Source organism: Marmota monax, unplaced genomic scaffold, assembly GCF_021218885.2.
Source record: "Marmota monax isolate L192 unplaced genomic scaffold, Marmota_monax_Labrador192_F-V1.1 WCK01_AAM20220418_F8-fsc00190, whole genome shotgun sequence".
NCBI classification, from domain to species: Eukaryota; Metazoa; Chordata; class Mammalia; order Rodentia; family Sciuridae; genus Marmota; species Marmota monax.
In genome coordinates, this window is record NW_026693010.1 from 873,752 (window position 1) to 900,972 (window position 27,221).

The following is a 27,221-nucleotide window of genomic DNA, read 5'->3' on the forward strand; positions in this document are numbered from 1 at the left end:
TATATCACCTTTGCAAATCTCCACTCTCAGGGCCCCAAATGTAGTGCCGGGTTCCTGTGTATAGGTTTCTGTGTGAATATATGTTTTCATTTCTTTTGGAAATACCTGGGACTGTAGTGTTTAACTTTGAGGAACTGCCAGGCTGTTTTCTAGAGCGGCTACATCTTGTACGTTCCCTCCAGTGGCGCATGAAGGCCCAGAGTCTCCTCCATGACTTTAATCATAACTTTTCGGGGTGTAAAGTGGTAGCTGATTGTGGTTTTGATTTGTGTTTCCCTGACCTCTGATAGTGTTGAGTTTCCTATGCTTTTGTGCAGAAATGTCTATTTCAGACCCTTCTCCATTTTTAAAAGTTTTTAATGTATCAGTATATTTTTCCTGTAAATAATGGTGTTTTCTTTTACAACTACAATATAACCATCAAAATCTGGAAATTAGAACACTGATACAGTAATACCTCCAATCTCCAGTGTCTCTTTGATGTTCTTCAGAGGTCTGGAATCCAGTCTAGAGTTATGTGTTGTATTTAGTTGTCATGTCTCCTTAGTTGCCTTCCTTCTGGAATTGTTTCTTAGTCTTTTTTTGATGGTCTTCTGTGATTTTTGAATTCTTGAAGAATACAGCAGTTACTTTACAGGATGGCCACCAAATTGAGTCTGTCTGGTGCTTTTTCATGACCAGATTCAAATTTTCTTCTTTGGGCAGGGTTACAAAAGAGATTTGCTTTTCTTTGTATGCCACATCAGGAAATACACGATGTAGATTCATCTTACTTGTGATCACATTAGCCTTTATCTCTTTATTTTAGGATGACATCTGCCAGGATTCTCTATTGTAAAATTACTTAAGAAGAGTTCTTGTACTTATTAATGTGTGCAATAAGCAGTTTGTTGGAGGTGAATTCAGGGGCTTCTCCTGCTCCCATTTACTTACTCATATCAGTATGGGACTTAATGGTTTCCAATTTTATTAAATGGCTACAGTCAGTTCATAACTAGCATTTTTCTTTTTATTTGATGCTCAATTTGTTACACATGTGGCTAGTGGGAGCCTTTTTAAATTTTTTTTTAAATTGCTGGGGATTGAACTCAGACACTCAACCACTAAGCCACATCCCCAGCCCTATTTTGTATTTTTTTTTTAGAAACAGTTTTTCACTGAGTTGCTTAGCACTTTACTGTTGCTGAGGCTGGCTTTAAACTCTCGGTCCTCCTGCCTCAGCCTCCTGAGCTGCTGGAATTACAGGTGTGTATCACCATGGCCTGCTGGGGGGAGTCTTTTTAAGATGGCTCCTATGAACTTTTGAGAAATCCCCCTCCTTCTTTGAATTGCTTTTGGCTTTCTGGTATATCAAAATATTCCAAGATCATCTTGCACTTTCTTTTTTCTTTTTTTTTTTTATTGGTTGTTCAAAACATTACAAAGCTCTTGACATATCATATTTCATACATTTGATTCAGGTGGGTTATGAACTCCCATTTTTACCCTGTATACAGATTGAGAATCACATCGGTTACACATCCACGTTTTCACATAATGCCATACTAGTGACTGTTGTATTCTGCTTCCTTTCCTATCCTCTACTATCTCCCTCCCCTCCCCTCCCATCTTCTCTCTCTACCCCATCTACTGTAATTCAATTCTTTCCCTTGTTTTTTTTTTCCTTTCCCCTCATATCCTCTTATATGTAATTTTGTATAACAATGAGGGTCTCCTTCCATTTCCATGCAATTTCCCTTCTCTCTCCCTTTCCCTCCCACCTCTCGTCCCTGTTTAATGTTAATCTTTTCCTCATGCTCTTCCTCCCTGCTCTGTTCTTAGTTACTCTCCTTATATCAAAGAAGACATTTGGCATTTGTTTTTTAGGGATTGGCTAGCTTCACTTAGCATAATCTGCTCTAATGCCATCCATTTCCCTGCAAATGCCATGATTTTGTCATTTTTTAGTGCTGAGTAATACTCCATTGTGTATAAATGCCACATTTTTTTTTATCTATTCATCTATTGATGGGCATCTAGGTTGGTCCCACAGTCTAGCTGTTGTGAATTGATCTTGCACTTTCTTGATGCATCCTGGTGTTAGCTTTTTCTCTAAGGAGCACTCATTTAGTGGAATATGATAGAAACTAAGTTCTAGGCACTAGGTATGTGCACTGCTGCCAAGGCATCATTGCTTTTAGGTCTCATAGGGGCCAGAATAGTAATATCTGTGAATACATACCTACATCCATGATCAGTTTCTCTACCCACCCGATTTTGCAGACTAGACACCATAAATTCATAGCATTGCTATCATTTTTTTACCTAATAGCATGGGGTTTTGGTCTCTTCCTTTCCTTATTTGTAATTCCTTTCTCTGACAGGTAGAATCCTAGTTCTTTTATCCTTAATATATTTATCAATTTGTTTAATCAGTCTGAAAACTTGGCCCAGACACAGGATTCAGCAAGGGGGATGGTGAAGTCTGTGGGGCTGGGCTTGTTGGTTTGTGGGCTTGTTGGCTCACTGTAGTCCCAGTGACTTGGGAGGTAGGCAGGACAGTCACAAGTTTGAGGCTACCCTGGGCAGTTTATTTAGACCCCATGTCAAAATTAAAAGGGCTTGAGATATAGCTCATCCCCAGAGGTAAAGTGCCTGTTTGCTCAATCTCCAATCCAGAGAGAGAGGAGAGGGGAGAGAGAGAGAGAGAGAAAATTTGGTATAATTGTGGTGAAGACATTGACCAACCAGTCTACATCTGTGGGCTATAAAGGAATTCTTAAGAAACAAACCTGAGGGCTGGGGTTTGTGGCATGTGAGAAGCCCTGGGTTTGTTCCTCATCACCACATAAAAATAAGTAAATAAAAAATAAAGATATTGTGTCCACCTACAATTAAAAAAAATTTAAAGAAAGAAAAAAAAAACACAAAACAAAAAACTCTTGAGGTTTCTGGGTGTGGTGGCACAGCCCTGTGATCTCAGCTGCTCCAGGAGGCCAAGACAAGAAGATCACAAGTTCCAGGCCAGGCTGGGCAGCTTTAACAAGACCCTGTCTCAAAAGGACTGGGAAATGTAGCTCAGTGGTAGAGTGCTTGCCTGGGTTCAATCTCCAGCCCTACAAAGAACAACGTAACCTGAGGTATTGAGATGTATACTTCTCATGGAAGTCTGGGGATGAGTTAATGATAAGTAAGCAGAAAACCTAACCAGCCCCTGCCCCCCAATTAAAAAAAAGACAGTTATCAATTCCAGGTGAAACAAATTCTGTAAAAATAGATTTGTAACAATAATGTGCAGCATGACTCAACTGTAAAGTGTTCACATAGTCATAAGCATTGAAGTACAAATTTTAACCCAGTGTGTTAGACATATTCTGGGGTGATTGAAGAGGTGGGAGTGGTTTGTATAATAAAGCCAAGTCCTTCTCCACATTTGATATTGAATAGAATTGAAACTGGAAAAGAAATCAATAGTAGCTGAAGCATATTGTTTGGAAATACTGTGGAAACAGTTAATGGAGCTGAAAGTAGTTCTCTCTTCAGTGAGGACAAATTCCCATAATCCTGAACTGTATGGAGCATTTAGGAAATAAGTAAGTCAAGATAAAATATGCAAGGGACCTGAAGAGGTGTCTAATGTGGTATCCCTTGCAGATATTTGGGGTGCTTTTTGGCCACCAACGCATTTCAAGCACCCTATATTTAGAGGTAATTTCCCATCTTATTAGTTCAGATTACACTAAAATGGAAGCTGTTAAGACCCCCACCCCCCACCCCTTATAGTTATCCATGGGCATGTGACTTTACTTTTAGCCTGTGGGCCAGGGCTAGACGAGGACTGGGAAGCAATGTGATGTGAAGTCAATGCACACCAGTATAGGATACCCATTTCCAGAGGCAGCAGGCTCTTCATGGTGTCCTCTGCCCAGTACCCTCATGTGTGGCAGCTGCATGGTCTCTAGTCCTGATTCTTCCACCCTGCTAAATATTATGTGAGCCCCTTAGTGCTTGAACTAGCTGGAATGGGTTCTGTTTAGTGTAAAAAATCTGGCTTATGAAGAAACTGTACTTAAGTTATGTAGCGTGGCTGTGTGAAGACAGTGAAGAAGGGAAAGAGCTGAAGAACCATGGTGATCAGCAGAGCTTAGTGGCAGAGACTAGTCTGTTCTGAAGTCAGCAAGTGAATAAAGTTTCAAGGATCAGGGAATGAGAGTAAAAAGGCACAGATTCTACAAAGCGTGCAATGCTCACTTGATTAAAAAAAAGAACACTACAGAATTCCATCGGGTGGTGAGAAGGGAGGTCAAGACTGCACAGTAGCAGGCAGGACCAAGCCATTTAGCCTGTCTGTAAAGTGGACTAAGGGTGAGTCCTTTCCCCACATTTCACTAATGAGGAAATGGGGCCCCACACATGCATTTAAATTTCAGTATTTGTGCAGAGGGTTGGTTATTGTGCTGCTGTATGTGGAGGAAGGCACTCAGGTTGGTCCTTGGGCTCTATTTTTTACTCATGGGTTTTAGGAGTGCTCTGATAACTGAGATAGAAATTGTTATCCTGGGGCATGCAGAACATGGAGAATTCTTCATCTGAGTTGTGAAGTGTTAATGTGGTTTACCCTTAGTGAACGGCTTAGTTTCTGGACTAGAACAGTGAGACTTAGAATAGAATCCAGGTGTCTGGTGAGAATGTGCTCAGTTTAAACATTTACTCCTCATTTCCTAGGAGCTAATGGAACTATCATTGTTGTTGTAGTGCAAATTGTTGATTGATGATTGTTATCAGTGAGTTTGGGGTATTGCTGTCTTGATTTACTTATTTATTTATTTTGTGGTGCTGGGGATTGAACCCAGGGCCGTGTGCATGCAAGGCAAGCACTCTACCAACTTAGCTATATCCCCAGCCCTGAAGTATTGCTGTTGATGAGGGATATCTAGTTTAAGAGACTAGAGAAGCAGTGAATTGATAAAGGAAGTTACTGGTTATTTCAGTAGCTGACTTCTATAGCTGATTATCAGCAGGCTTTTTAATACTGAAAGGAAACTTGCTAGAGGATCTTTATGCTGAGTTGGCCAAACTAAGTAGGAATTGCTTAGTTGGCTTCAGATGAGAGCCTTGTAACTGAGTCTTCTAAATGTGTCTTTAGCATTGAATTTAGTCCTGGTGTCTGGATTCTTTTAAACTCCTTATATGCCAGCACCTTTGCTACCTTTAAAAATGCTATTTTGTTTAATCTCTATGAAAAGGGAACTGCTTTCACAGAAGAGAAAAATGAAGCCTAGAGAGAGAAAGCCCTGCTTCCATTCAGGCAGAGCTGGGATTCCATTCTAGGACTGTCACACTGTATCAAGCAAATGTTTGCTGCATTAAGCAAAGACTGGACACTGAGTTCCTCCGAGTCAGCTGTGAATTCCAGCACCTCTTGGGATCCTCTTTTGGCAGCAGTCACATTTCTCAGACCTTTGCCTGATTCTTGTGTCTTCAAACTCCTTACTGCTTTATGTGACTGTATTATTTGTTTCTTCCTCACATTTGCCTGTTAGCTTGTTCCTCTGAAGAATTCCCTTCAAGTATTATGCCACCCACCCACATCTGTATTTAAGTATTTTATTGTGTTCTTTCATTGAGTCCCTAATTAGGTTGAAAATTCTCCAAGTTGTTTTTCTTTCTAGCATACTGTGTATATCACCTAGAATCACCCTATCAGCTGAGATCCCCCTGGCCCCTCTCTCCCCAGTACTGGGGTTGAACCTGGAAGTGCTCTACCTCTGAGCTACATCTCCAGTCCCCTTTTTTTTTTAAATATCTCTCTAAGTTGCTGAGGCTGTCCTCAAACTTTACCCTATTACCTTAGCCTCCTGAGTAGCTGGGACTATAAGGCATGTACCACTGCTCTGGCTCCAGCTGAGATTTTTTTGATAGAAAACTTAGAGGATGTGGATGTGGCTCAAATGGTAACACGCTCGCCTGGCATGCGCGGGGCACTGGGTTCGATCCTCAGCACCACATAAAAATAAAGACGTTGTGTCCACCGAAAACTGAAAAAAAAAATTATATATATAAACTTAAGAGTACGTGGTTTTAATCATCTATCTTTCCTTTGACAAATATTATTGTTGATAAATCATGAATACTTAGAGTGTCCACCTCCACATGAGATGGCAGGGAGATGTGTCTACAAGATTGGAGGGAAGTATGAAGAAGAAACCTTTGGAAATGCCTTCTGTTGGAATTACAGTGCTGTTCTTTAATAATTCTTGAGAGGATTGTGTCTGGTGTTTTTAGCTATTATATAAAGCATGGATTCCTTTTTGTGTTGGACACTTGGATAAAACTGGAGTAGATAAGAGACAAGATGTAATTCTAGCTAGTGACTTAGCAGTAGAGCAAGGCCTCTCAGTACTGTGTGCTGGGATTCTGGGGTTGCAGCCCTTCCTGTGATATGGGAGGCCTGGGGAAAAGGTGTTTCTTTGAGCCACAATTCCTGACAGAGGGCTGTGTCATTTAGAATTGATGATCTTGGCCACATCTCTTTCCCTGTGGCTACTGCATTTTTTCTTTAAATTAATCTGTATATAGATATGCAGTACAAAATTAAGAGATGGAAAGTGTTTACCCAGGGCAGGCCTACTGTCTCCCATTCCTGGAAGCAGCTGCTGTGACTGGCTTTCCTCCTGGGTGTCAAACTGCCTTCCCAAGGGTCTCACTGACTTTTGCTTTGAGAGAGCAGGAGACACCATTGTTCACAGCCTTCCCCCCTCCCCCTTTTGAGAAACTCACTGGCATTTCTTCCTCTTTATACCTTTCTGTGGCAATTTCTATTTTTTTTTTATCATGACATTTGTTTTGGTAGTCTTTGAATTTTTAATAACTTCAGAAAGTTGTGATAAATTCTTATTTGTGAATGTGCTTGGCATGATGATGAATAAAGGTTTCCTTGTAACTTGTTCTACAAGTCAGAGGTATGCTTGAAACAAAGAACAGGAAGGGAGGTGAACCAGCCCCCACACAGATTCGAGAATGGATTAAGCTTCTGAATTTTTTTTTGGGGGGGGGGTTACTAGGATTGAACCCAGGGGCACTTAACCACTGAGCCCCAGCCCTTTTTATTTATTTATTTTTAGTTCGAGACAGGGTCTTGCTGAGTTGCTAAGGCTGGCTTTGAACTTGAGATCCTCCTGTCTCAGCCTTCTGAGTTGCTGGGATTATAGGCACTTGCTACGGTGCCAGATTTGAGTTGTCATTTTTCTTGTTATAAATTTGAGTCGAGCAGATTATTTTCATTCCTTGAAATCACATTGCTCAGATATTTTTTACAAAAAAAATTTCCTCAAGTCTAATCTTATTTTTTTTCCTTATATAATTTACTTTGAGTATGTAAAACCCAAAACACATAAAGAGTAGAAATTTGTGAAAAAGATTTCCGAAGATAGTTTTGCAAAGTGTTTCAGATTGAGTGGTGTGTGTTGATGTGTGCATGGTGCCAGACTTAGGATTTCCTGTCTGTATTTTCCTTTTAGCAGGTCCTTTAGGTGACTTCCTTCCTTGTGTGTGAGACATACAGGCCTCTTTGCTTTTGTTGGGTTCATTAAGGCCAAATGCTGGAGTCTCATCCACTTCCACTTGGAATTCAGTGATTAACCTTCCTAGTGAAGTTTTGTTTGCATCTAAGATGAATATAGCACAGAGGTATTGCAAAGATTAGTGGTTTATTTAGTGGTTTCTGCTTTTAAAATATTTTGTAGTTGGGGATGGAACCCAGGGCCTCATGCATGCTAGGCAGGTGCTCTACTACTGAGCCACATCCTCAGCCTTTTAGTTACTGCCTTCTGAAGATGAAAGAACTTTGTGATTGGTGTAAGATTAGAATGTCAGGCATTATGTTGCCCCAGAAAATTGGAGGGTAAGACAGAACTTTCAATTTTATTTATTCTGTTTTTTTTTTTTTTTTTTTTTAAGAGAGAGAGAGAGAGAATTTTTTTTTTTAAAAAAATATTTATTTTTTAGTTTCCGGCGGACACAACATCTTTGTTTGTATGTGGTGCTGAGGATTGAACCCGGGCCGCACGCATGCCAGGCGAGCGCGCTACCGCTTGAGCCACATTCGCCACATCCCCAGCCCCTATTCTTTTTGATATTAGGAAATTTGGCCTGTTTATCGTGTGGGATTCTTTTTATTTATTTATTTATTTTGCAGTTCGGGGGCTGGAAACCAGGACCATGCCTGTGCCAGACCTCCAACTCCTACAAGTGCAGTTTTCCCTTCTTTCTGATATTATAGGCAGATCTGACATGTAATCTTTCTTTGAAAATGAATGCAAACTGTAGTTTTCCTTCTGTTTGTGAATACATTTTTTTAGTGTTCCTTCTCAGCAGAGTAGCTGTCACCCCACCTCTGCCTTTCCTTGTACTCTAGATGAGAGCCCTTACCCAGATCCCATGTTGACATCCTACATCACCATAGTGAAGCCATTGAATCCGTGGGGCCCAGGCTGGTACACTGCTAAGCTCCAGACTCATTCAGAGTTCAGCAGTTCTCCCACCAACGTCCTTTTTCTGTTCCAGAATCCCATTCAGGTCACCACATTGCATATAATTGTCATGCCTCTGCAGTCTCCTCCGGTCTGTGACAGTTTTTCAGTCTTTCCTTTTTTATCACGATCTTGAGTTTGGAAGAGTGCTGGTCTAGTTTATAGAATATCCTCTCGATTTGTTTGATGTTTTACTTTTGATTAGACTGGAGTTATGGGAGGAATCCACGGAGGTGAAGTGCCCTTTTCATCCCATCCTGTTGGAGGAGGGTGAATACAGACTGTCATCATGATGTTAACCTTGGGTATCTGGCTAAGGTAGTGTTTGCTAGGTTTCTCCACTGAGTGCTCCCAACCCCTCCCCTGAAGAGTCTGTGGAATCCAGTCTTTAAATCCAGACCACAATTCAGTGGGAGAAATTAAGCTCCATCTCTTAGAGTAGAGTTTCTGCACAAATTATTTGATTTCTTCGGCAAGGAAGCTGCTTTTTTTTTTTCCTTGCCTACTTTTCTTTTGTTGAGATTTTTAAAAAGAACCTTTTATAGAGGATCTTCATGAATATTTGGACAAATTACTGAAATTAGCTGTTAGCATATGAAAAAATGGAATTGTCCTGTTGCTACAAAGTTACATATTTCTTCTGTGCATGCAGAATATCTTCAGCTTGCCAGCATTTACAGTTGCCAAGTACTACAATTATTAGGGTTCATAAGCAGCTTTTCATTTTTTTCTTGGCTGATCTGATAGCAGGTAACACAACACTTAATAACAGAAAGATCACCTACAAAATACCTGTGAACTGTCATAGAATGCCAGAACAAGGGACTACTTATCTTGGTATACTTATTTCTTAAGAGGAAGGGTATGTGTAGAATGTGATCAAATGTGTTCAGAGACCCCTGGACTGGAACCTGTGCTCCCACTCTCCTTAATACCCTTGTTTTAGGTACTGGGGCGTGAACCTAGGTGCACTCTACCACTGAGCCACATCCCATAGCCCTTTTAATCTTTTTATTGTGAAACAAGGTTTTGCTAAGTTGCTCAGACTGGCCTCGGACTTGCAATCCTGCCTCAGCCTTCCAGGTTGCTGAGATTAGCATATGCCACTGTGCCAAGCTAAGACTTGGTCTCCATACCATATCACCTTGAGCAAGGCACTTCTCAGATGGGATTTCTTCACATGTAAATTAAGCAAACCCCATGTGTAAAGTTCTATGTAGCTTTAACATTCCAGGTTGGTTTGGGTTACATGGACTTGAGGGGGAATTCTTGCAAGGTAATATGAAGTAGAACCAGTACAGTTCAGGGGAAAATTTTCTTCTGTTTAGAGAATAAATTAGGATTCGGATACAGAGAAAGTAGAAAGTTTGGCAGGGATATTTTTATTTATCTATTTTTTTGTGGTGCTGGGGGTTGAATCCAGGGGCACTCTACCATTGAGCCACATCCCCAGCCCTTTTTACCTTTTAGTTTTGAGACAGGGCCTTACTAAATTGCTGAGGCTGGCCTTGAACTTGTGACCATTCTGCCTCAGCCTCCCAAGTCAAAGGTATTACAGATGTGTGCTACTGTACATCTGTACAGCTGGCACGGCCGTCATTGCAACCGGAGAAGCCTCCTCACTCCCCAATGCGTAGATCAGTTTTTGGAATGTGGGAATAGAGAACCATAGCCACCACATACAGAGGAAGTTTTTCTCAGTTTTTTTTTAAGGTGGCCTTTTCGCTGTCTTAATATGAACACTGTCTTTTATAGGTTAACCAACTGTCTAGTGAGCAGAGTGCTCAAGGTATTTAGCTGAGCACCTTGTATAGAATTTCTCATTTAATTCTGTCACCACAAGGCAGCCAGTTTTTCTATATGCTCTTCTATATGCTTTGCTTTGCAAGCTTTCAAAATAATTCCATATTCTGGGTCCTAACTCAACTCGTTATGAGGAACTCATATAATATGGGCTTAGTTGTTAAGCTATGTCCCCAGCTAGATGCTCAGTTTTCACTGGGACAAGGAAAAGTGGAAATGTGCTGAGAGTCTGTGTTCAAGGCTTGCAATGATGGGCCTTCACCAGCAGCAGTCACTGTGGCTACAGGGTTCTTGGAGGCTTGGTGCTGGTGCATCAGTGTAGTGTAGCTGATGCTGAGCCATGTGCTGGTGAGATGTTGCTGGTGTGAGGTGCCATGAGGAACGAGGGGAGCCTGGGGCCAGGACCCCACTGTGAGGTTCCTTGGTCTCCACAGTGCTTTTCTCCCTGCTTCATTTTGTTTTTAGGATTTTATGTGGCCATATTTCATTGATGTTAAGTGATGGTCTTTTAAAATTGATAATATAAAAGAAAAGAAAAGTGTTTCTGGTTCTCCAAAGACTGATTCTGAGTCCAAGCTAGCAACAGGTTCAAGAGAATGAGAGAACGAAAGGTGTTTTAGTTAGAAGTAAGCTGCAGTTTGCTTCATTAGTGTTGATTGGAACTGGCTTTCCTTTTGGGAATGGGAAAGGACATGGATCACATACTGGCTGCACAGTGATGCAGTCAGTCCTGAGGAAAGTATTCATCCGGCTTTGTCCCTGGAGCTTTGTGAATCAGTACTTTTGAAGTAGCCTCACCAGAGGAGCAGAGCTAATGACCTTACAGTGCTGTTTTGAAGACAGGTAGGTGGAGGAAAGCTGTTCACCACCTGTAGCCTGGAAGCCGAGGGGAGGGTCATATCCCAGGGGCCCTGAGTGGCAGCAGTCACAGCCTCATCATCTTGGTTCTCTGACTTGGCAGCAGAAGAAAGGAAACAGAATAAGGCCCTGCTCCCTTTCTAGAACATGGGTTGGTCTCCTAACCTCTCTGTATGGATTAAGTCAACACATATGAAGCACCTGCAATGTGCCAGAGGCTAAAGAGCCTGAGTCTCAAGGACTATGATTGACAGGGGAACACGGCTCTCATTCAAGCAGCATGGCCCAGGTGTTCAGTGTGTGCCCCTTCTGCTCCTCAGGAGACCTGGGCAAGGTTGTACTACACTCTTCATTTCTGCAGGGTGAGTGAAGCTGAGTAGCTCGTTTATCATCCCTCAGCACACAGTGGCTTAAATGGGATACAGATCAGGCCTGGGGTTTTGGTGTCAGTTTCGAGCTCACATCCCAACCAGAGTTACAATCCTGTTCAAGTTGCTTAACTCCTCTTTTCAAATGTGAACTAGGGCAGTTCTTCTCTTATCGGGTTGTTTTATGTATAAGGTACATGACACAGATATGTAAAGTTCTTTGGCCATTTAACTGGCACATCCTAATATTAATTATTTTAGGTCTTACCCCAAAGCCACTAATGACTACTACTAATAAGTGAGTCTTTCTTAGTGATTTTGTTCTTTCCTCAGTAGCATTCATCTTTATGTAGACTGTTAATGATGAGAGCCTGCTGGGATGGAGGGTCCCCCTTGTGGGAATATTGAGGGAGTGTGGACTGCCGACCTGGACTGTCTGACAGAGTGGTGTCCACAGACGTGGTCCTCCAGCCCGTGGTAGTGGTAGACTGGTGAAAAATGGGAAGGGACGTTGCAGCAGGAAGGAATTGGTAGAGGGGAAAGAGCACAGCAGTGAAGCCACTAGCAGGTAGCTGGGATTACAAGCATGTGCCACTGTGACTGGCTTGAAGTTCTTCCTATTCAGTTTTTTAATTGGTTGTTTTCAGTTATACATGACAGTAGAGTCCATTTTGATAAAATTATGCATGTACGGATATTTTATTCTCTTTAGGGTTCCAGTTTTGTAGATGTACACAATGGTGGGATTTACTGTGGTGTATTCACGTATGTACATAGGAAAATTATGTCAGATTCATTCCACTGTCTTGCCTATTTCTATGACCCCTCCTTTCCCTTCATTCCCCTTCTTTGTCTAATCTTCTGGACTTCTATTCCCCCTGCCCCCTTATTTTGGCTTAGCTTCCACATATCAGAGAAAACATTCACTCTCTCTTTTTTTTTTTTGGCCGGGGGTGGGGGATACCAGGGATTGAACTCAGGGGCACTTGATCACTGAGCCACATCCCCAGCCCTATTTTGTATTTTAGAACCAGGGTCACACTGACTTGGTTAGCGCCTCACTGTTGCTGAGGCTGGCTTTGAATTCATGATCCCCCTGCCTTAGCCTCCCAAGCTGCTGGGATTACAGGCATGTGCTACCGTGCCCAGCTACTCTTTGAGTTTTTGGGACTGGCTTATTTCACTTAGCATGATAGATCCATCCACTTACTGGCAAATGTCATAAAGTCATTCTTTATGGCTGAATAATATTCCATTATGTAGATATATCACAAGTTTCTTTATTCATTCATCTGTTGAAAAGCACCTAGGTTGCCTCCATTAGTTTAGCTATTGTGAGTTGTGCAGCTATAAACATATAAACATTGATATGGCTGTGTCACTGCAGATTTAAATTCTTTGGCTGTACACTGAGGAGTGGGATAAGTGGATCAAATGGTGATTCCATTCCTAGTTTTTTGAGGAATCTTTATATTTTTTGCTTTCCAGTGGGGTTGCACTAACTTGCAGTCCTACCAAAAGTGTATGAGTGTACCCAACATCCTCACCAACATTTATTGTTGCTCGAATTCTTGATAATTGCCATTCTAGTTGTAGTGTGATGAAATCTCTGTATTATTAATTTGCATTTTCTCTAATTGCTAGGGATGTTGGCAATTTTTTCATATATTTGTTGAAAATACCGTTTGTATTTCTTATTTTGAGAAGTGTCTGTTTAGTTCCTTTGCCCATTTATTGATTTGATTATTTGGTATTTTTGGTGTTAAGCTTGTAAATCCTGGAAATTAATGCCCTAACTGAGGTGCGGATGGCAGATTTTCACCCATTCTGTAGCTTCGATCTTCAAGGTCTGGATTGTTTCCTTTGCTGTGAAGAAACCATACCATTTTGATTTTACTTTGCACTTTAGCAGTCTCTTTAAGGTAGACCGTTCCTCAGCCCACATGTTAGAGTGCTGGGCCTATCCTGGGCCTTCTAGTAGGTGCAGGGTTTGTCGTCTTATAAATACCCAGGTCCTTGATCCACTTTGAGTTGAGTTTTGTGCAGAGTGAGAGATAGGGGTTCAATTTCATTCTACTATATATGGATTTATAGTTTTCCTAGCACCATGTTTTGAAGAGGCTTGTCTTTTCTATAGTACATGGATTGGTGATTTTGGTGCCTTCATCTAGTATGAGATAACCGTATTTATGTGGATTTGTTTCATGTCTTCCATTCTGTTCCATTGATCTTCAGAGCTCAAACTGTTTGCCAACGACATAATCCCATATCTAGAAGACACAAAAAACTCTGTCAGAAAACTTCTAGAATATGAGTGAATTTAGCAAGGTAGCAGGATTCAAAATCAACACCAGCAAACAATTACATTCCTATACACCGATGATGAATCAGCTGAAAGAGAAATTAGGCAAACTATCCATTCACAATAGCCTCAAAAAACAACAGCAGCAAAAACTTGGAATCAATCTAACAAAAAAGTTGAAATACCTCTATAGTGAAAACTACAGAACACCAAAGAAAGAAATTAAAGAAGACCTTAGATGGAAAGACCTCCCATGTTCTTAGATAGGCAGAATTAATATTGTCAAAGTGGCCATTCTACCCAAAGTGCTATACAGATTTAATGCAATTCCTATTAAAGTTCCAGTGATGTTCTTCATAGAAATAGAAAAAGCGGTCGTGAAATTCATTTAGCTTGAATCTTTTAAGAAAAGGTGAGCAAAGATGAAGGCCTCAAGTCATTGACATGGGTGGAAAGTGGTGTGTTTAGAAGAGTTGAGATGGGGTTCATGGGACTTAATGGATTTTGAGGTGCTGGAGGAAATAAGGGAGCAAGAGTCCAAGGTGATTTATTTGTAGGCATATAGCTGGCATTTGGTGACTGGATTGTGTAAGTAACAGTGTCCTTTTTCAAGAAAAGCAAGAGGGATCAGCATGGTGGCAGTGGCAAGGGTGAATGAGGGAAACAAGCTGTTGTTTCTGGTGCTGGGGATTGAACCCATCAGCACCCTACCACTGAGCCATATACCCAGCCCCCTTGTTTTTATTTTGAGACACGGTCTCACTAAGTTGCTGAGCCTGGCTTTGAATTTGTAACCCTCTTGCCTCAGTTTCCCAGGTAATTGGGATGACAGGCATGTGCCACCATGCTTTAAAACACTTTGTGTGGAGATACTTTAGAGAGTGGTTGTTGGATTATGTGGGTTTTGTGTTCTGCAGGCACAGATGTGGTAGTCATTGTTGAAAATGGTAGGAGAAATCTTGAATATATATGGTATGTTTGGGAAGAATATTACTACCAGGTTAAGCAGAGGCATTCCAGGAAACACTGATATTTAAGGAGGGGTGGAAAAGAAGTGGGTAAAGACCGACATCAGATCAGATCTGTGATTGCTCATGAGTCCTGTGGCTGTTTAATTCCTCTGCTTCAGATCCTGTGTTCTGCACTCCCTGCAGGTAGAAAGCATTATACCAGGACACTGCCTAAGACACTTCTCCTCAGGATAGTTGATTGTTCAGGTTGACAGTTGATTCTGTATCAATCAGAATAGATCTTGCTGAAATGAAGAATCAAGATAGAGAGGGGCCAGATGTGGTGGCCTGTACCTTTAGTCCCAGCTACTGGGAGGCCAAAGCAGGAAGATCAATTGAGACCTGGAGTAGAGACTTGACTGGGCAACATAGGGAGACCCCCACTGGCCCAGCCCCCCTGAAAAACCAAAAAACAGAACAAAAACAAAAGATGGCACACATCCTGTGGGAAGTAATTGGCCCGGCAGCAGTAGGTAAATGAAAACCTGGGAGCTCACAGGTAGTTGGACACTCATCTGCTGGGAAACCCAAAGCAAGCATCATGTGCATAGGCATGTTTCACGGGTCAGCATCTAATGTTGCTCATGCCCTTTCTGTTTCCCCTGCATCCTCCCCTCACCTAGCTTTGTTCTTGCCTACCTTTCTGTTTCTCCTAGGGTTTTTATTTTGTTTTATTATACCTCTTGTTAATCAAGTGCAATGGAAATTAAAATATTTTCTTAGACTATTTTTATTTTTTAAAAGCAAGTGGATTGCTGGACTTGGTGGCACATGCCCGTAATCCCAGCAGCTTGGAATGCTGAGGCAGGGGGATTGCGAGTTCAAAGCCAGCCTCAGCAACTGGGAGGCGCTAAGCAAGTCAGTGAGACCTTGTCTCTAAATAAAATACAAAATGGGGATGTGGGAATGTGGCTCAGTGGTCGAGTGCCCCTGAGTTTAATTCTGGGTAAATCACCACCACCACCACTCCCCCCCAAAAAAAGGAAAAAACAAAAAAGCAAGTGAATAGGGAATTTATTACCTTGGAGGAAAAAAAAAATCTTCCTAAGACAAAAGCCTGAATGTGTAGCCCTTTGTTATAAATTTTTTTCTTTGTAAAATCACTGATCTTTAAGAGGAAAATTATTTCCCAGTAAATTTAGGAAAGCTTGCATGAGGTTCTATTTCTTACAGTCTTTATGACTTTCCTGTGTTTATTGTAGGGTTTAATTCCAGAGAGCTGAAGATTGAAAATTGTGTAGTTATTTATTCCAATTTAAAGTTTAAGCATTCAGAAAGGAAGAGATTAGAAGAGAGAGCTAAGCAGGACACATGTATTCTGACTGAAGGAAGATACAAGTGTCTAGAAATTAAATTTGCGGCCGACTGCCTCTAAACAGAGGAGAAACTATTTTCAATTGAGAATACTTAGGCATTTAACTTTTGGGAAGAAATACTTACTGGAAGACAAGGAGGAAAACTGAATTTCATACGTAGTTGTTTTGTTTTTCTGGTGCTGGGGTTGAACATAGGATCTCACACAGTCTGAGCATGCACTCTACCACTAAGCTGGGTCCCCAACCGTGCACTCTAGTTTTTGACCTGTCTTTATACTTAGGATAACATAGTGCTCAGTGGTTAACACCATGGGCTCTGGAATCTATTGCTTGAAATTGAACAGAACAACCATTTTCTTTTGAGAGCTAACTTACCATTAAGATGGGTTGTCACTGTGGAGACATGCTTTTAGTGTGGATATAATGGTGTTGTGGTGTTCTAGAGTTAGAACATTCAACTTGAGTTTTCTGGTCAGGATCCTTAGAAGATAGAATTTGGTTTGTAAGAGTATCACCTTTATGACTACTATTTTTGTACCTTTTTATTGAGCTGCTGGTTAAATTAAGACATTTTACAAAAAGTTAGAAGTTAGGATTGTGGAGAACAAGATTTGTACAAGAGCTTGTAGTCAGCATGTCTTAGGACAAGCTCTTCCAGTGTGATTATTCAGGGCGAGAAAAGCCTACTGGAAGGGAAATGAGTCTTTTCAATTCATCCAGTTCATCTTTCTTCCCCTTCCTCTGTGTTCATCCAGCTGACTCTTCTCTTCCTTCTCTTTCCCTTTCTGCTCCCACTCAGGTCATCAAGGGCACAGTGGACAGCCTTTTCTCGTCTGCTTCACAGACTTGTCTTCAGTGCACTGGGGAGATGGTCCTATGGGAGCATGGGGCCTGCACTAATGAAGCCCTCTCCTTTCCATCATCCCATGCTTTTTACACTGTCACCCTCAGGGAGTGCACGGTCCGTGTGTTCTGTGCCAGCTGGTTCACCCTTTTTGGCCTTTGTCTTCAGGCACAGCCAGGGTCAAAGTGCCCCTCAAGTGTGAGGACTGAAGGAGCCAGTAAGCAAGCCTGTTGCAGCCTTGACCTCAGCAGTTGCTCCAGCACTGCAGCCTCTGCAGGAGACACAGGCACAGTCTTCCTGCTTGGACCCCAAGGGTGGGCACTCTGCCGCTTACACCATCCATCTTGAATTGCTAATAGGTCTGGAGTGACAGCTACTTTTTTCTTCCTAAAATTATATCTTTTACTCTATCAAAATCTGCAGCAGTTAATCTATTTTATTGGTTTTTATAGAGGACCAACCTTAGCTACGTATATCCTTTGTGCCTTTGTTTTCCATTTCACTAATTTCTGACTTTCATTGCCTGCATTCTGCTTTCCTCAGGTTATTCAGTTTGGGATTTCCAAGTTCTTCAATTGGATACAAATAATTTTTAGTCTTTCTAATTTTATCACAAGCGTTCACAGCTATGGAGATTTTGGTAAACTACCTCTTGTACTGGTTCCCATAAGTTTATATAGTCTTTTATAGTTGAGTTTCAATTAATTTTAATTTTTTTTTGTCAAGAGTTTTCCTTCTACAGAGGATTTTTTTAAGAGTATGGTATGAAGGGTTTTGGTTTATATTTTTAATTAGCTTTTTACTTTTAAAATTTTTACTTGCATCATAGATAAAAAGTATAATCTCGGGGCTGGGGATGTGGCTCAAGCAGTAAAGTGCTCGCCTGGCATGCGCGGGGCGCTGGGTTTGATCCTCAGCACCACATAAAATAAAATAAAATAAAATAAAAAAGATGTTGTGTCCACTGAAAACTGAAAAATAAATTTTAAAAAAGAGTACAATCTCAGTGCTACTTAGTCATTGAAGTGTGTTGGAGTTAATTTATGGTCTTGTACATGGTCAGTTTTAGTAACTCTTATAAATTACTTGGGAAAGATGTTTATACTCTAATTAGATGCAGCTTTCAAAGTGTACATAAAAAAACACTTGTTCACTGTATTGACAGCCCTGTATTTTTTAGTCTTTGCTTAGGCTGTCAACTGCACCCTCTCTCTGCGTTTAGGGTGCTGGGTGTGGAACCCAGTCTCGTGGGTGCTGTAGGCACGTGCTTTCCTGCCGGCTGCACCCCTAGCAAGGGATGCATTTTTTAGACCATCCTTTTTTTTTTTTTTATCTCTTTGGCATTGTGATTAATATTTTGGCTTTATACTTCTTCACTTGCATCTCAACTGCTGAATTTACTTATTGAGCTTTTTGTTTAGGTGATTGTATTTTTCTTAGAGTACTAGCTTGTTATTTTAAAAACTTTGTCATTTTTTATGCTTTCTTGTAGCTTACTCATTTTGTGATTTCAGCTTATTTTTTCTTAAAGATTTCATATGTATTCATAATTCTGAATTTTTATTAATTACAATATAAGCCTGGTATCTGCAAACCCACTCACAGTGATTGGTTGAAGGACTTGTCGTCTCTGAAGGTGAGTTCATGCTGGTTGGTTTTCTGGTAGCAGTTGGAGAGCCTCCGGGCAAGTGTGGTCTTGGTTTACAGTTACAGATTTTAAAAGCGGCCTGTTGCTCAAGTATTTTTAGGTCTTGGTCTGTGGTAATTTGCCTTGCTATACTCATTCCATGAAGTGGCACAACTAGAGCAGACTTGCTGCAGCTGAGCAGAGTGGGCTGGCTGGCTTTATTTCCCTCACAGTGGTGTCCCCTTCAGCACTCAGGAGTTCTTGAGTTCCGAAGGTATGTGGTTTTCATTTTCTGTAAGTAGTTTGCGCGAGTTCTCTTCTCTCAGGAAGGAGCAATGTAAGAGATGCAGGTTTATGAAATGATACTTTCTAATTTTTAGTTGAGCTCCCTTAACATTTTTCTTTAAAAGAAAACTAAATTGTACTATGAATGTGTTCTTTCAGTGCAAATTCAAACTGGTGAACATATGAAGCTAAATTACAAATTCTGTTTCTTTATCCAGCAACCCACGTCTTTTCCAAGGAATTATGTACATTTTAAACTTATAACATGGTTTGTCTGATCTATATTTTGATATTTTGCTTTTAAATTCATTTACTTATGAGAAAAATACACTAAAAGCATATGAAATAAGTAATCCCTCTGTTGTTTTTTTATAACAGCTTTCTTGAGATGTAACTTGTTAAGGAGACTTATTTAAAAAAATACAACCTAGTAGTTTTCAGTATATTCACAGAGTTATGCAGCCATCACTAGAAATCAGTGTGAGAACATTTTCATCATCTTACAAAGAAACCCTATGCTTGGCAGTGACTCCCCATTTCTCCCAGCTTACAGCTTCTGGCAACCACTTGTCTACTTTTAGTCTCTATAGTTGCTTGATTTATTATTTTTTATTTTCTAATTTTTTAAAATTTGTTTTTGGTTTTGGTACTTGGGCTTGAACCCAGGTTCACTCTATCACTGAGCTATACTCCAGCCACCCCCCCACCTTTAATTTTTTTTTTTTTTAAGTTGTAGATGGACACAATATCTTTGTTTATTTTTATGTGGTTCCGGGATGGAACCCAGTGCCTCACGCATGCTAGGCAAGCGCTCTACCATTGAGCCACAATCCCATCCTCACCCCCAGCCCTTTTTATTTTTTGTATTGAGACAAGGTCTTACTAAGTTGCTGAAGCTGGTCTTGACCTTGTAATTCTCCTACCTCAGCCCTGCCAGCTCCCGTTTGCTGGGATTACAGGCATACGACCAGGTTTTATTTATTTTTTATTTTTATTTTTTGTGACTGGCTGTTTTCATTTAACATGTTTTCAATTCTCACCTATATTGATCATGCATTAGTGCTACATTCCTTTTTTATGGCCATCATGCGAATAATGGTGCTGTGGACATTTGTGTACAAGTTTTCACGTGGTCCTATGTTCTCATTTCTCTGGACTATGTTACCTGTAACTGTATAGGAACTCACTTTAGCCTTGGAAAGAACTGCACCATAAAATCCTAGACTAGACAAAGAACTGTGTTTATACATGACAAAGGATCTAAATAGACATTTCTCCAAGAAAGACATATGCAAATGGTCAGATAGCAAGTCCAGTGTGCTCATCTTTATTAGTCATCAGGGAAGTGCACATCCAGCTACAATGAGACACCACTCCTGCTGGCTAGAACTCAGGGTCAGTCAATACCAAGTGCTGGCAGAGATGTGGAGAAATTGGAACCCTCAGACTGTGCTGGTGGAATGTCGGGTGTTAAGCATAAGGTGATGCTCTGCTTCCAACCAGAGGACAAATAAATTATGGCATTGTAAAATAAGAAATAGCTAATTCATGGTTTCAGGGAAGAGCAAAAAATAGGTTAGAAGACTATTTTCCTTAGTGTGGGGCACTGAGATGATTTTTAAATTTGAACACAGCAACTGTATTAGAAACATCAAATCATGCAGTGAAGACTTCCTTTTTAATTCTTTGTTTTGAAATTATACAAACATAAAAATACACAAAACTGCATTTGTCTACCACAGTTGTGCAGAGAGCAGTATAACATTATAGATGCTGCAAAGCAAGATCTCCGTCTCAGAATGGCTGTTAACCTGATGTTTAAAATCTTTATTGTGTATGTCTTATTCCTTAAATGAATGTACCCCATAACTGGACCATCACTTTTACATTTTAATATTGATGCTTATGCACATTTCCTTTAGTTTGCTTCTTGTCATAGAAATTCTGTGGATCTGGTTAATTTTATTTTCTGTGTTTAATCCCTTTTAATTCACATAGCCACCACAGTTTATCCAGTCCCTGTTGATGGGTGTTAGAGTGTTTCTTAGTTTTTGTACTGCACCTGCTTCTGTAGTGACTATCCTTATCAGTCAGGGTTCTCCAGAAAGGCAGAGCTGATAGAGTATTTATGAATGTGTGTCTGCATTATATACGTGAAGTTTATTCTAAGTAATTTATTTGTCTGATTGTGGGGACCAGACAAATCTGAAATATTCAGGGCAGGCCTGCTGTAAGGAGTTGAGACTTCAGTCTCAGTCGCTTCCCTAAAATGTCAGTTTTACCACGGGGCACTGTGGAACATACCTAGCAATCTGGGAGGCTGAAGCAGGAGGATCACAAGTTCAAAGCCAGCCTCAGCAATTACTGACACCATCTCAAAATAAAAAATAATAATAATAAAATAAAAAGGCCTGGGAATGTAGCTCAGTGGTAAAGTGTTCTGAGTTAAATCCCTAGTACTAGATAGATAGAATCTCAGATTTTGCTCATAAAGGTCTTTCTTTGGACATGATAAGGTTCTCTCATGTTACAGTGGGTAATTTTCTTAAAAAACACTCAACTGATTAAAGATGTTAATCCTATCTACTAAACACTTTGATAGCAATGCCTGTGTTAGTGTTTGGTTAAATAACTGTATCTTGTCATCTAGCCAAGCTGACACAGAAAACACACACCCTAGGTCCGAACTACTTGGGAGGTTGAAGCTTCCTGGCTGCTGAAGTGGGCGGGGGGGCTTTGGCTCAGGCCTTGGAGAGCAGCTTGGACATAATGACACCTGGTTTCAAAAAAAGAAGATAAAACAAAAACCAAACTGAGCAGCACATTATTGTTCCAAGCCATGTCTTAGTGAGTCTCCAGGGCAGAGACTTTCAGTCTTGGAATAAAACCTCCACCTATAGTTTGTACACACACTAAATGAAATTGTACGCTATTTTTCATTCTTGTTCTTTAAAAAATATGCTGATTGGGGGGCGGGGATGTGGCTCAAGCCATAGCGCGCTCGCCTGGCAAGCGTGTGGCCCGGGTTCGATCCTCAGCACCACATACAAACAAAGATGTTGTGTCCGCCGAAAACTAAAAAATAAATATTAAAATTCTCTCTCTCTCAAAAAAAAATATGCTGATTGGGACTCAATAAATTTTCTTTTCTTTTTTTTTTAATGTTTTTGTATTTGTAGATGGACAGAATGCCTTTATTTTATTTGTTTATTTTTATGTGGTGCTGAGGATCGAACCCAGTGCCTCACACATGACAGGCAAGCGCTCTGCCACTGAGCTACAGCCCCAGCCCCTCAATAAATTTTCATAGGTCTGAGCAGCATGTGGAAAACATGGCTGACACGTGTACTTGGAATTGCCAGCTGTAGGGTCACCCTCCTTTTGCTTTCCTGCTCCCTGTCATTCCCGCCCACAGCGCAAACCCCGTTCATCTCTGTGGATGGCACTGGGTGATTTCAGTTTCCCTGGGTCCTCTGGTTGTTCTTGGTAGGGCTCTGTTCATGTTCTGTGGTTTTTAGCACTTGATCGTCTACTTCAGACAGACAACAACTGCAGCATACACCAGTTTCTATGACATTGTTCCCTTTTCATTGTATTTATAGTTTTCAGTTTACATGTAGAAAGACTGACCTACTTTTGGTGTATAGTCCATGTCCAGAAGATTAGCTCTGCTTGCCCTGACCCTCCTGCACCTCTGTCCTGGAACCTTGGCCTGCCCTCTGTCTAGTTGGACCCTTTCAGAGTGTCCTGTGAATGGATGGATGTAAAAGTAACCCACGAGGAGGCTTGCCATCACCAGGATGGTGCTGGGGAGATGTGTCTGTGTCACTGCGTGGGTGAACAGCTCCTTTGTTTTTACTGCTGTATACTCTTCAGGTACCATTTGTCCATTTCCTCTCAGAAGGATGTCTGAGTAGTTGATGGTAAATGGAGCTAAGGCACACTAAGGCTGTAAGGGTTTGTACCCAAGTGTGAGGTTCCTGGGCCAGTCACTTGGTGGATAGTTTATTTTTTTTGAAAGGTGCTGCTTTCCAGAGTGGTTCTGTCATTCATAAGCATGTCAGTTCCTCTTGGTTTTGTCAGCACCTAGTGTCACCTGTCTTTGGCTTTAGAGGTTCTTGTAGGCATGTGGTGCCTACAAGGATTTACATTTTCCTGATAATTGATGATGTTGAACATCTTTTCGTGTGATACCCCATCTGCAAATCTTTGCCAGTATATTGAAAATTGGGCCAGGTGCAGTGGTGCACTCCTATAATCCCAGTAGCTCTGCAGGCTAAGACAGGAGGATAGTGAGTTCAAAGCCAGCCTCAGCAGAAGGGAGGCACTGACCAAATCAGTGAGACCCTGTCTCTAAATAAAATACAAAATAGGACTGGGGATGTGGCTCAGTGGTCGAGTGCCCCTGAGTTCAATCCCTCATACCAAAGGTGGGGTGTGTGTGTGTTATTTTACTGTTGAGTTTGAAAGTTCTTCATATATTCTGGATGCAGTCCTTTGTCAGGTGTGTGACACATGCCTGTTTTTACAGGGTATCTCAACAGTGTATTTTAGAGAGCAAGTTATTTATTAAATTTACTTAAGCACAATTTACTGTCATTTTATGAATTATACTCTTGATGTCATAACTAGGAACAGTTTTCCTAAACCACGTTTATGAAGATTTTTTCCTATGTTTTTTCTAAAAGTTTCGTAATTTTATGTTTTTCTATAATATCCTTTTGAATAAAAATTTCAAGATGTAGAGTAAAAATTGAGGTTCACTTTTGCATATGGAGATCCAGTTGTTCAAATACTCTTTTTAAAAAAAAAATATATTTTTTTTTAGTTGTCAATGGACCTTTATTTTATTTATTTATTTGTGGTGCTGAGACTTGAACCCAGGGCCTCACACATGCTAGGCAAGTGCTCTACCACTGAGCCACAACCCCAGCCCTCCAAACACTCTTTTAATTTTTTCTCTCCTGAATTCTTTTTGTACCTTTGACCTTTGTTACAAGTCAGTCAAACATATTTACATGGTCTGTTTCTGGACTCTTCTGTTGCCCTGATCTGTGTCCTCTTTTGCCAGTGTCATGCTGACTGTGGTACTTGCCTCACACAGTGATAAGCCTTCACACAGCGTGATTCTCTCTCTTCTGGTCATTTTGCCTCCGGCTTTCTTTCATTTATCTGTCGTTTTATTTATATCAGTATAGACTCATAGGTTGTTATTTTATTACTCTCATTTATTTTATTGCTCAAGTTGTTGTGGAATTTCCCTGTGGGAGAGAGGTCTCATTGTTCTCTGAATGTCTTCAGACTTTTTCACATAACAAAATATTGTAGGGTTTTCTAGTATTGCTCTCCTAGCCTTGTATAAACCACTTCTTCAAGGAGCACTGGTTTCTTTTGTTGGAGAATGGTATTCAGAAACCACGTCTGGGAACTGATGTACTCTGTTTGTCATTCCTTCAAGACCCTCTTGTTGGATGGCTGTGGGAAATAAGTGCATACGTGCATGTATGCCACAGCTGTAGTTTAGTTGATCTGCAAACCAAGAATTCATACTGTTTTATCATCAGTTTGGCACCTTAGAATTTTTCTAAAATCCTTTCCATATTGTAACTCTTTTCCTCAACCTTAGTTATTTTGAGATTCATTTGTGTTCTCATGTTTATTGTTCCTTTTTATTGCTGAATTGTATGCCGTTCCATGGCTATGACACATAGTTGGAAACTGTCAGACCTTTTCCCCAAAATGGTACTTTTATTTCATACTCTCACCAGCAGCACGGAGTTCCAGTTCCGCCACATTCAGTATTTTCAATGTCTTAATGGATAATGTGAATGGCATCTCATGTGGCTCTAGTTTGCCTTTTCCTTAATGACTTGATGATTTTAAACAGCTTTTTGTTTATTTGCTAAATACTTGCCTCTGGTACAATGTTGCTGTGGTCTGAATGCTGTCTCTCCACAGCTCACACTACAGCCTAACTGCCACGTGTGGGGAGGGGGTCTCAGTAGGCTGCAGGGCTGCACCCTCGTAGGTAGATTCATTGCCTTAAAGAAAGGGTGCTTGGGAGTCAGCTTTTTCTGTTGTCTTAATTTTATTTTAAGATTATGTATACTATTAGTATTTTTCTAAAAGTCAGAACTATATAAAAAGGCAATCTTAAAGGTAGTCAACGCCATCTTTTTTTGGTCACGTTCCTGTCCCCTCATCCTTCACGCATTGTCCCATCATCCATAAATTTACTTACCAGACTTTGTGCATTTCCCAACTCCCTATTTATAATGGGGAGGGGTGGCGTTTTTATATTTAGTTGTCTTTGTCCCCTTTTAAGTGAGGTCTGTAAGCTTAGTTATATTTTAGGGGCGATAATGTTAAGAATAGAAGAAAAAGGCCTGCACTGTGATCCCTGCCTCTCAGGAGACTGAGGCTTGATGATCCTGAAGTTCCTATAATAAGACTATATCTCAAAAAAATAGCAAAGGAAACAGGATCATGCTTTAAATGTCCTTGTTGTAATATATGACATTTGCTTGCAGTTAATCGAGTTATACCAGTGGTCAACTGGACACTTGACATACATTAATTTGTTGGCCTTTTGTTTTGTATCACAGATTTATAAGGATTTGAATACATTTTAGAAGCTGCTTTTTGGGTTAAAATTAAATATATATATATATATATATATATATATATATATATATATATATATATATATATATATATTTAGTTGTAGATGAACACACAGTATCTTTATGTATTTTTATGTGTATTTTAATTTGTAGATTTTAAAAGTATGAATTTCTTTACTTTGGCTTGACAGTTTAAAGATTTATAACCTGTGGTTTCTTAATCTTAATAAAGCTGTTAAAAGAGTATTTTGATTTTTTAGTTGTAGCTGGACATAATATCTCTATTTATTTATTTTTATGTGATGCTGAGGATCAAACCTTGGGCCTTGTACGTCCTGGTCGAGCACTCTACCACTGAGCCACAATCCCAGCCCTTGAAAGAGTCTTTGTACTAGGGTTGTTATGTCACTAAAAAGTCAATCTGGTAGAGAAGGGTGAGGGTATTGTGCACATGGAGAACTTGGGGGTAGACAGCTCCTTTCTGGGTATACCTGAGGACAGAGAGGGAAGGAGCGCTGGGTGCTCTGCCCTTTGTGCCCTGCTCTGTTTTGTCCTGCTGTGCTGTCTCCCCACCTAGCAGGTGGCAACAGCAATGATATTGGCCTCATAGGCACCTGAGTCCAGGAATTAAAAGTAGAGTGGGAAAGGATCTGGAGATAGAAGGCTTTAGCAGCCTGTCCCTTTCCCTGCTCTGTCAGCAAGTGTGTGGGTGCCCTAGGCAGCTTCAGCGAAAAGGGCCCCTGTCCTCACCACCTAGGCCTTAGAAGACCAGAGTGTTTATTACTTACTGCTTGCTACTGTATCTGCTAAATTATAATAAAAAAATTTTTTTTTTTTCTTTCCACAAGCCAAACTGGCAAGGCGCAGTCAAGAACGGGATAATCTCGGCATGCTGGTCTGGTCGCCCAATCAGAATCTGTCAGAGGCAAAGTGTAAGTCTCAAAACCTTCCTTCCATGTCTGTGTGACCAGGGTCTTCTCTGCGTTAGGAGTTCCTGTGCATACTACATTCTCTAACGTTTTTAAGTAATTTGTAGATTTCGAAAGTATGAATTTCTTTACTTTGGCTTTATAGTTTAAAGATTTCTAACCTATGGTTTTTTAATCTTCATGTCCCCCACCCCACCCCCCAAATTCTGTGTAAGGTACTGTTGAAGTAAGTAAGAGAAATGGCTCCGAGTGGAAAGAAAATTATCATGCTGTATATTAACTCCCCAAGCTGGGGAGTTTATAGATTTACGAAGACAAAGAGTTACACAGGTCTTAATTTGGAAGATCACTAAGGGCAAATATGTATTATTAGAAAGAGGTCTTACTATTGAGCCTTGAACCTAGCTGGAAATAAAATTTTTGAATCGACTGTTAACTGTGTGAGATTTTTTTTTTTTTAGTTGTAGCTGGACACAATATCTTTATTTTTTATGTGGTGCTGAGGTTTGCACCCAGTGCCTCATGTTCGAAGCGGGTGCTCTACCACTGAGCTCCAGCTCCAGCCTGGGTGAGATTTTTTTTTTTTGTTCCAGGCAAATACTCTTGACTGGGTTTTCTTTGCCGGGAGAGGTAGAGTTTCTATAGCTGTTAATATTAGTTATATTTTCTATCCCCTCATAATGCCATGCCAGATTAATTTTTATATCTGCGATATTACCATAAGTCTTTGCCACATTCAAAGTCCT

The 27,221-nt window shown here is 40.5% G+C and overlaps 1 protein-coding gene across 2 annotated transcripts in view; it reads left to right on the plus strand.

Annotated features, from left to right (window-relative positions):
• Positions 1 to 27,221, plus strand: part of Rcor1 (REST corepressor 1) — a 132,644-nt gene that overhangs the window by 50,916 nt on the left and 54,507 nt on the right. For both annotated transcript variants that reach the window (XM_058582219.1, XM_046453146.2), the window contains one exon: positions 26,395 to 26,478. In XM_058582219.1, the coding sequence (XP_058438202.1) occupies positions 26,395 to 26,478 (84 nt within the window). The remainder of the gene's footprint in view (positions 1 to 26,394; positions 26,479 to 27,221) is intronic.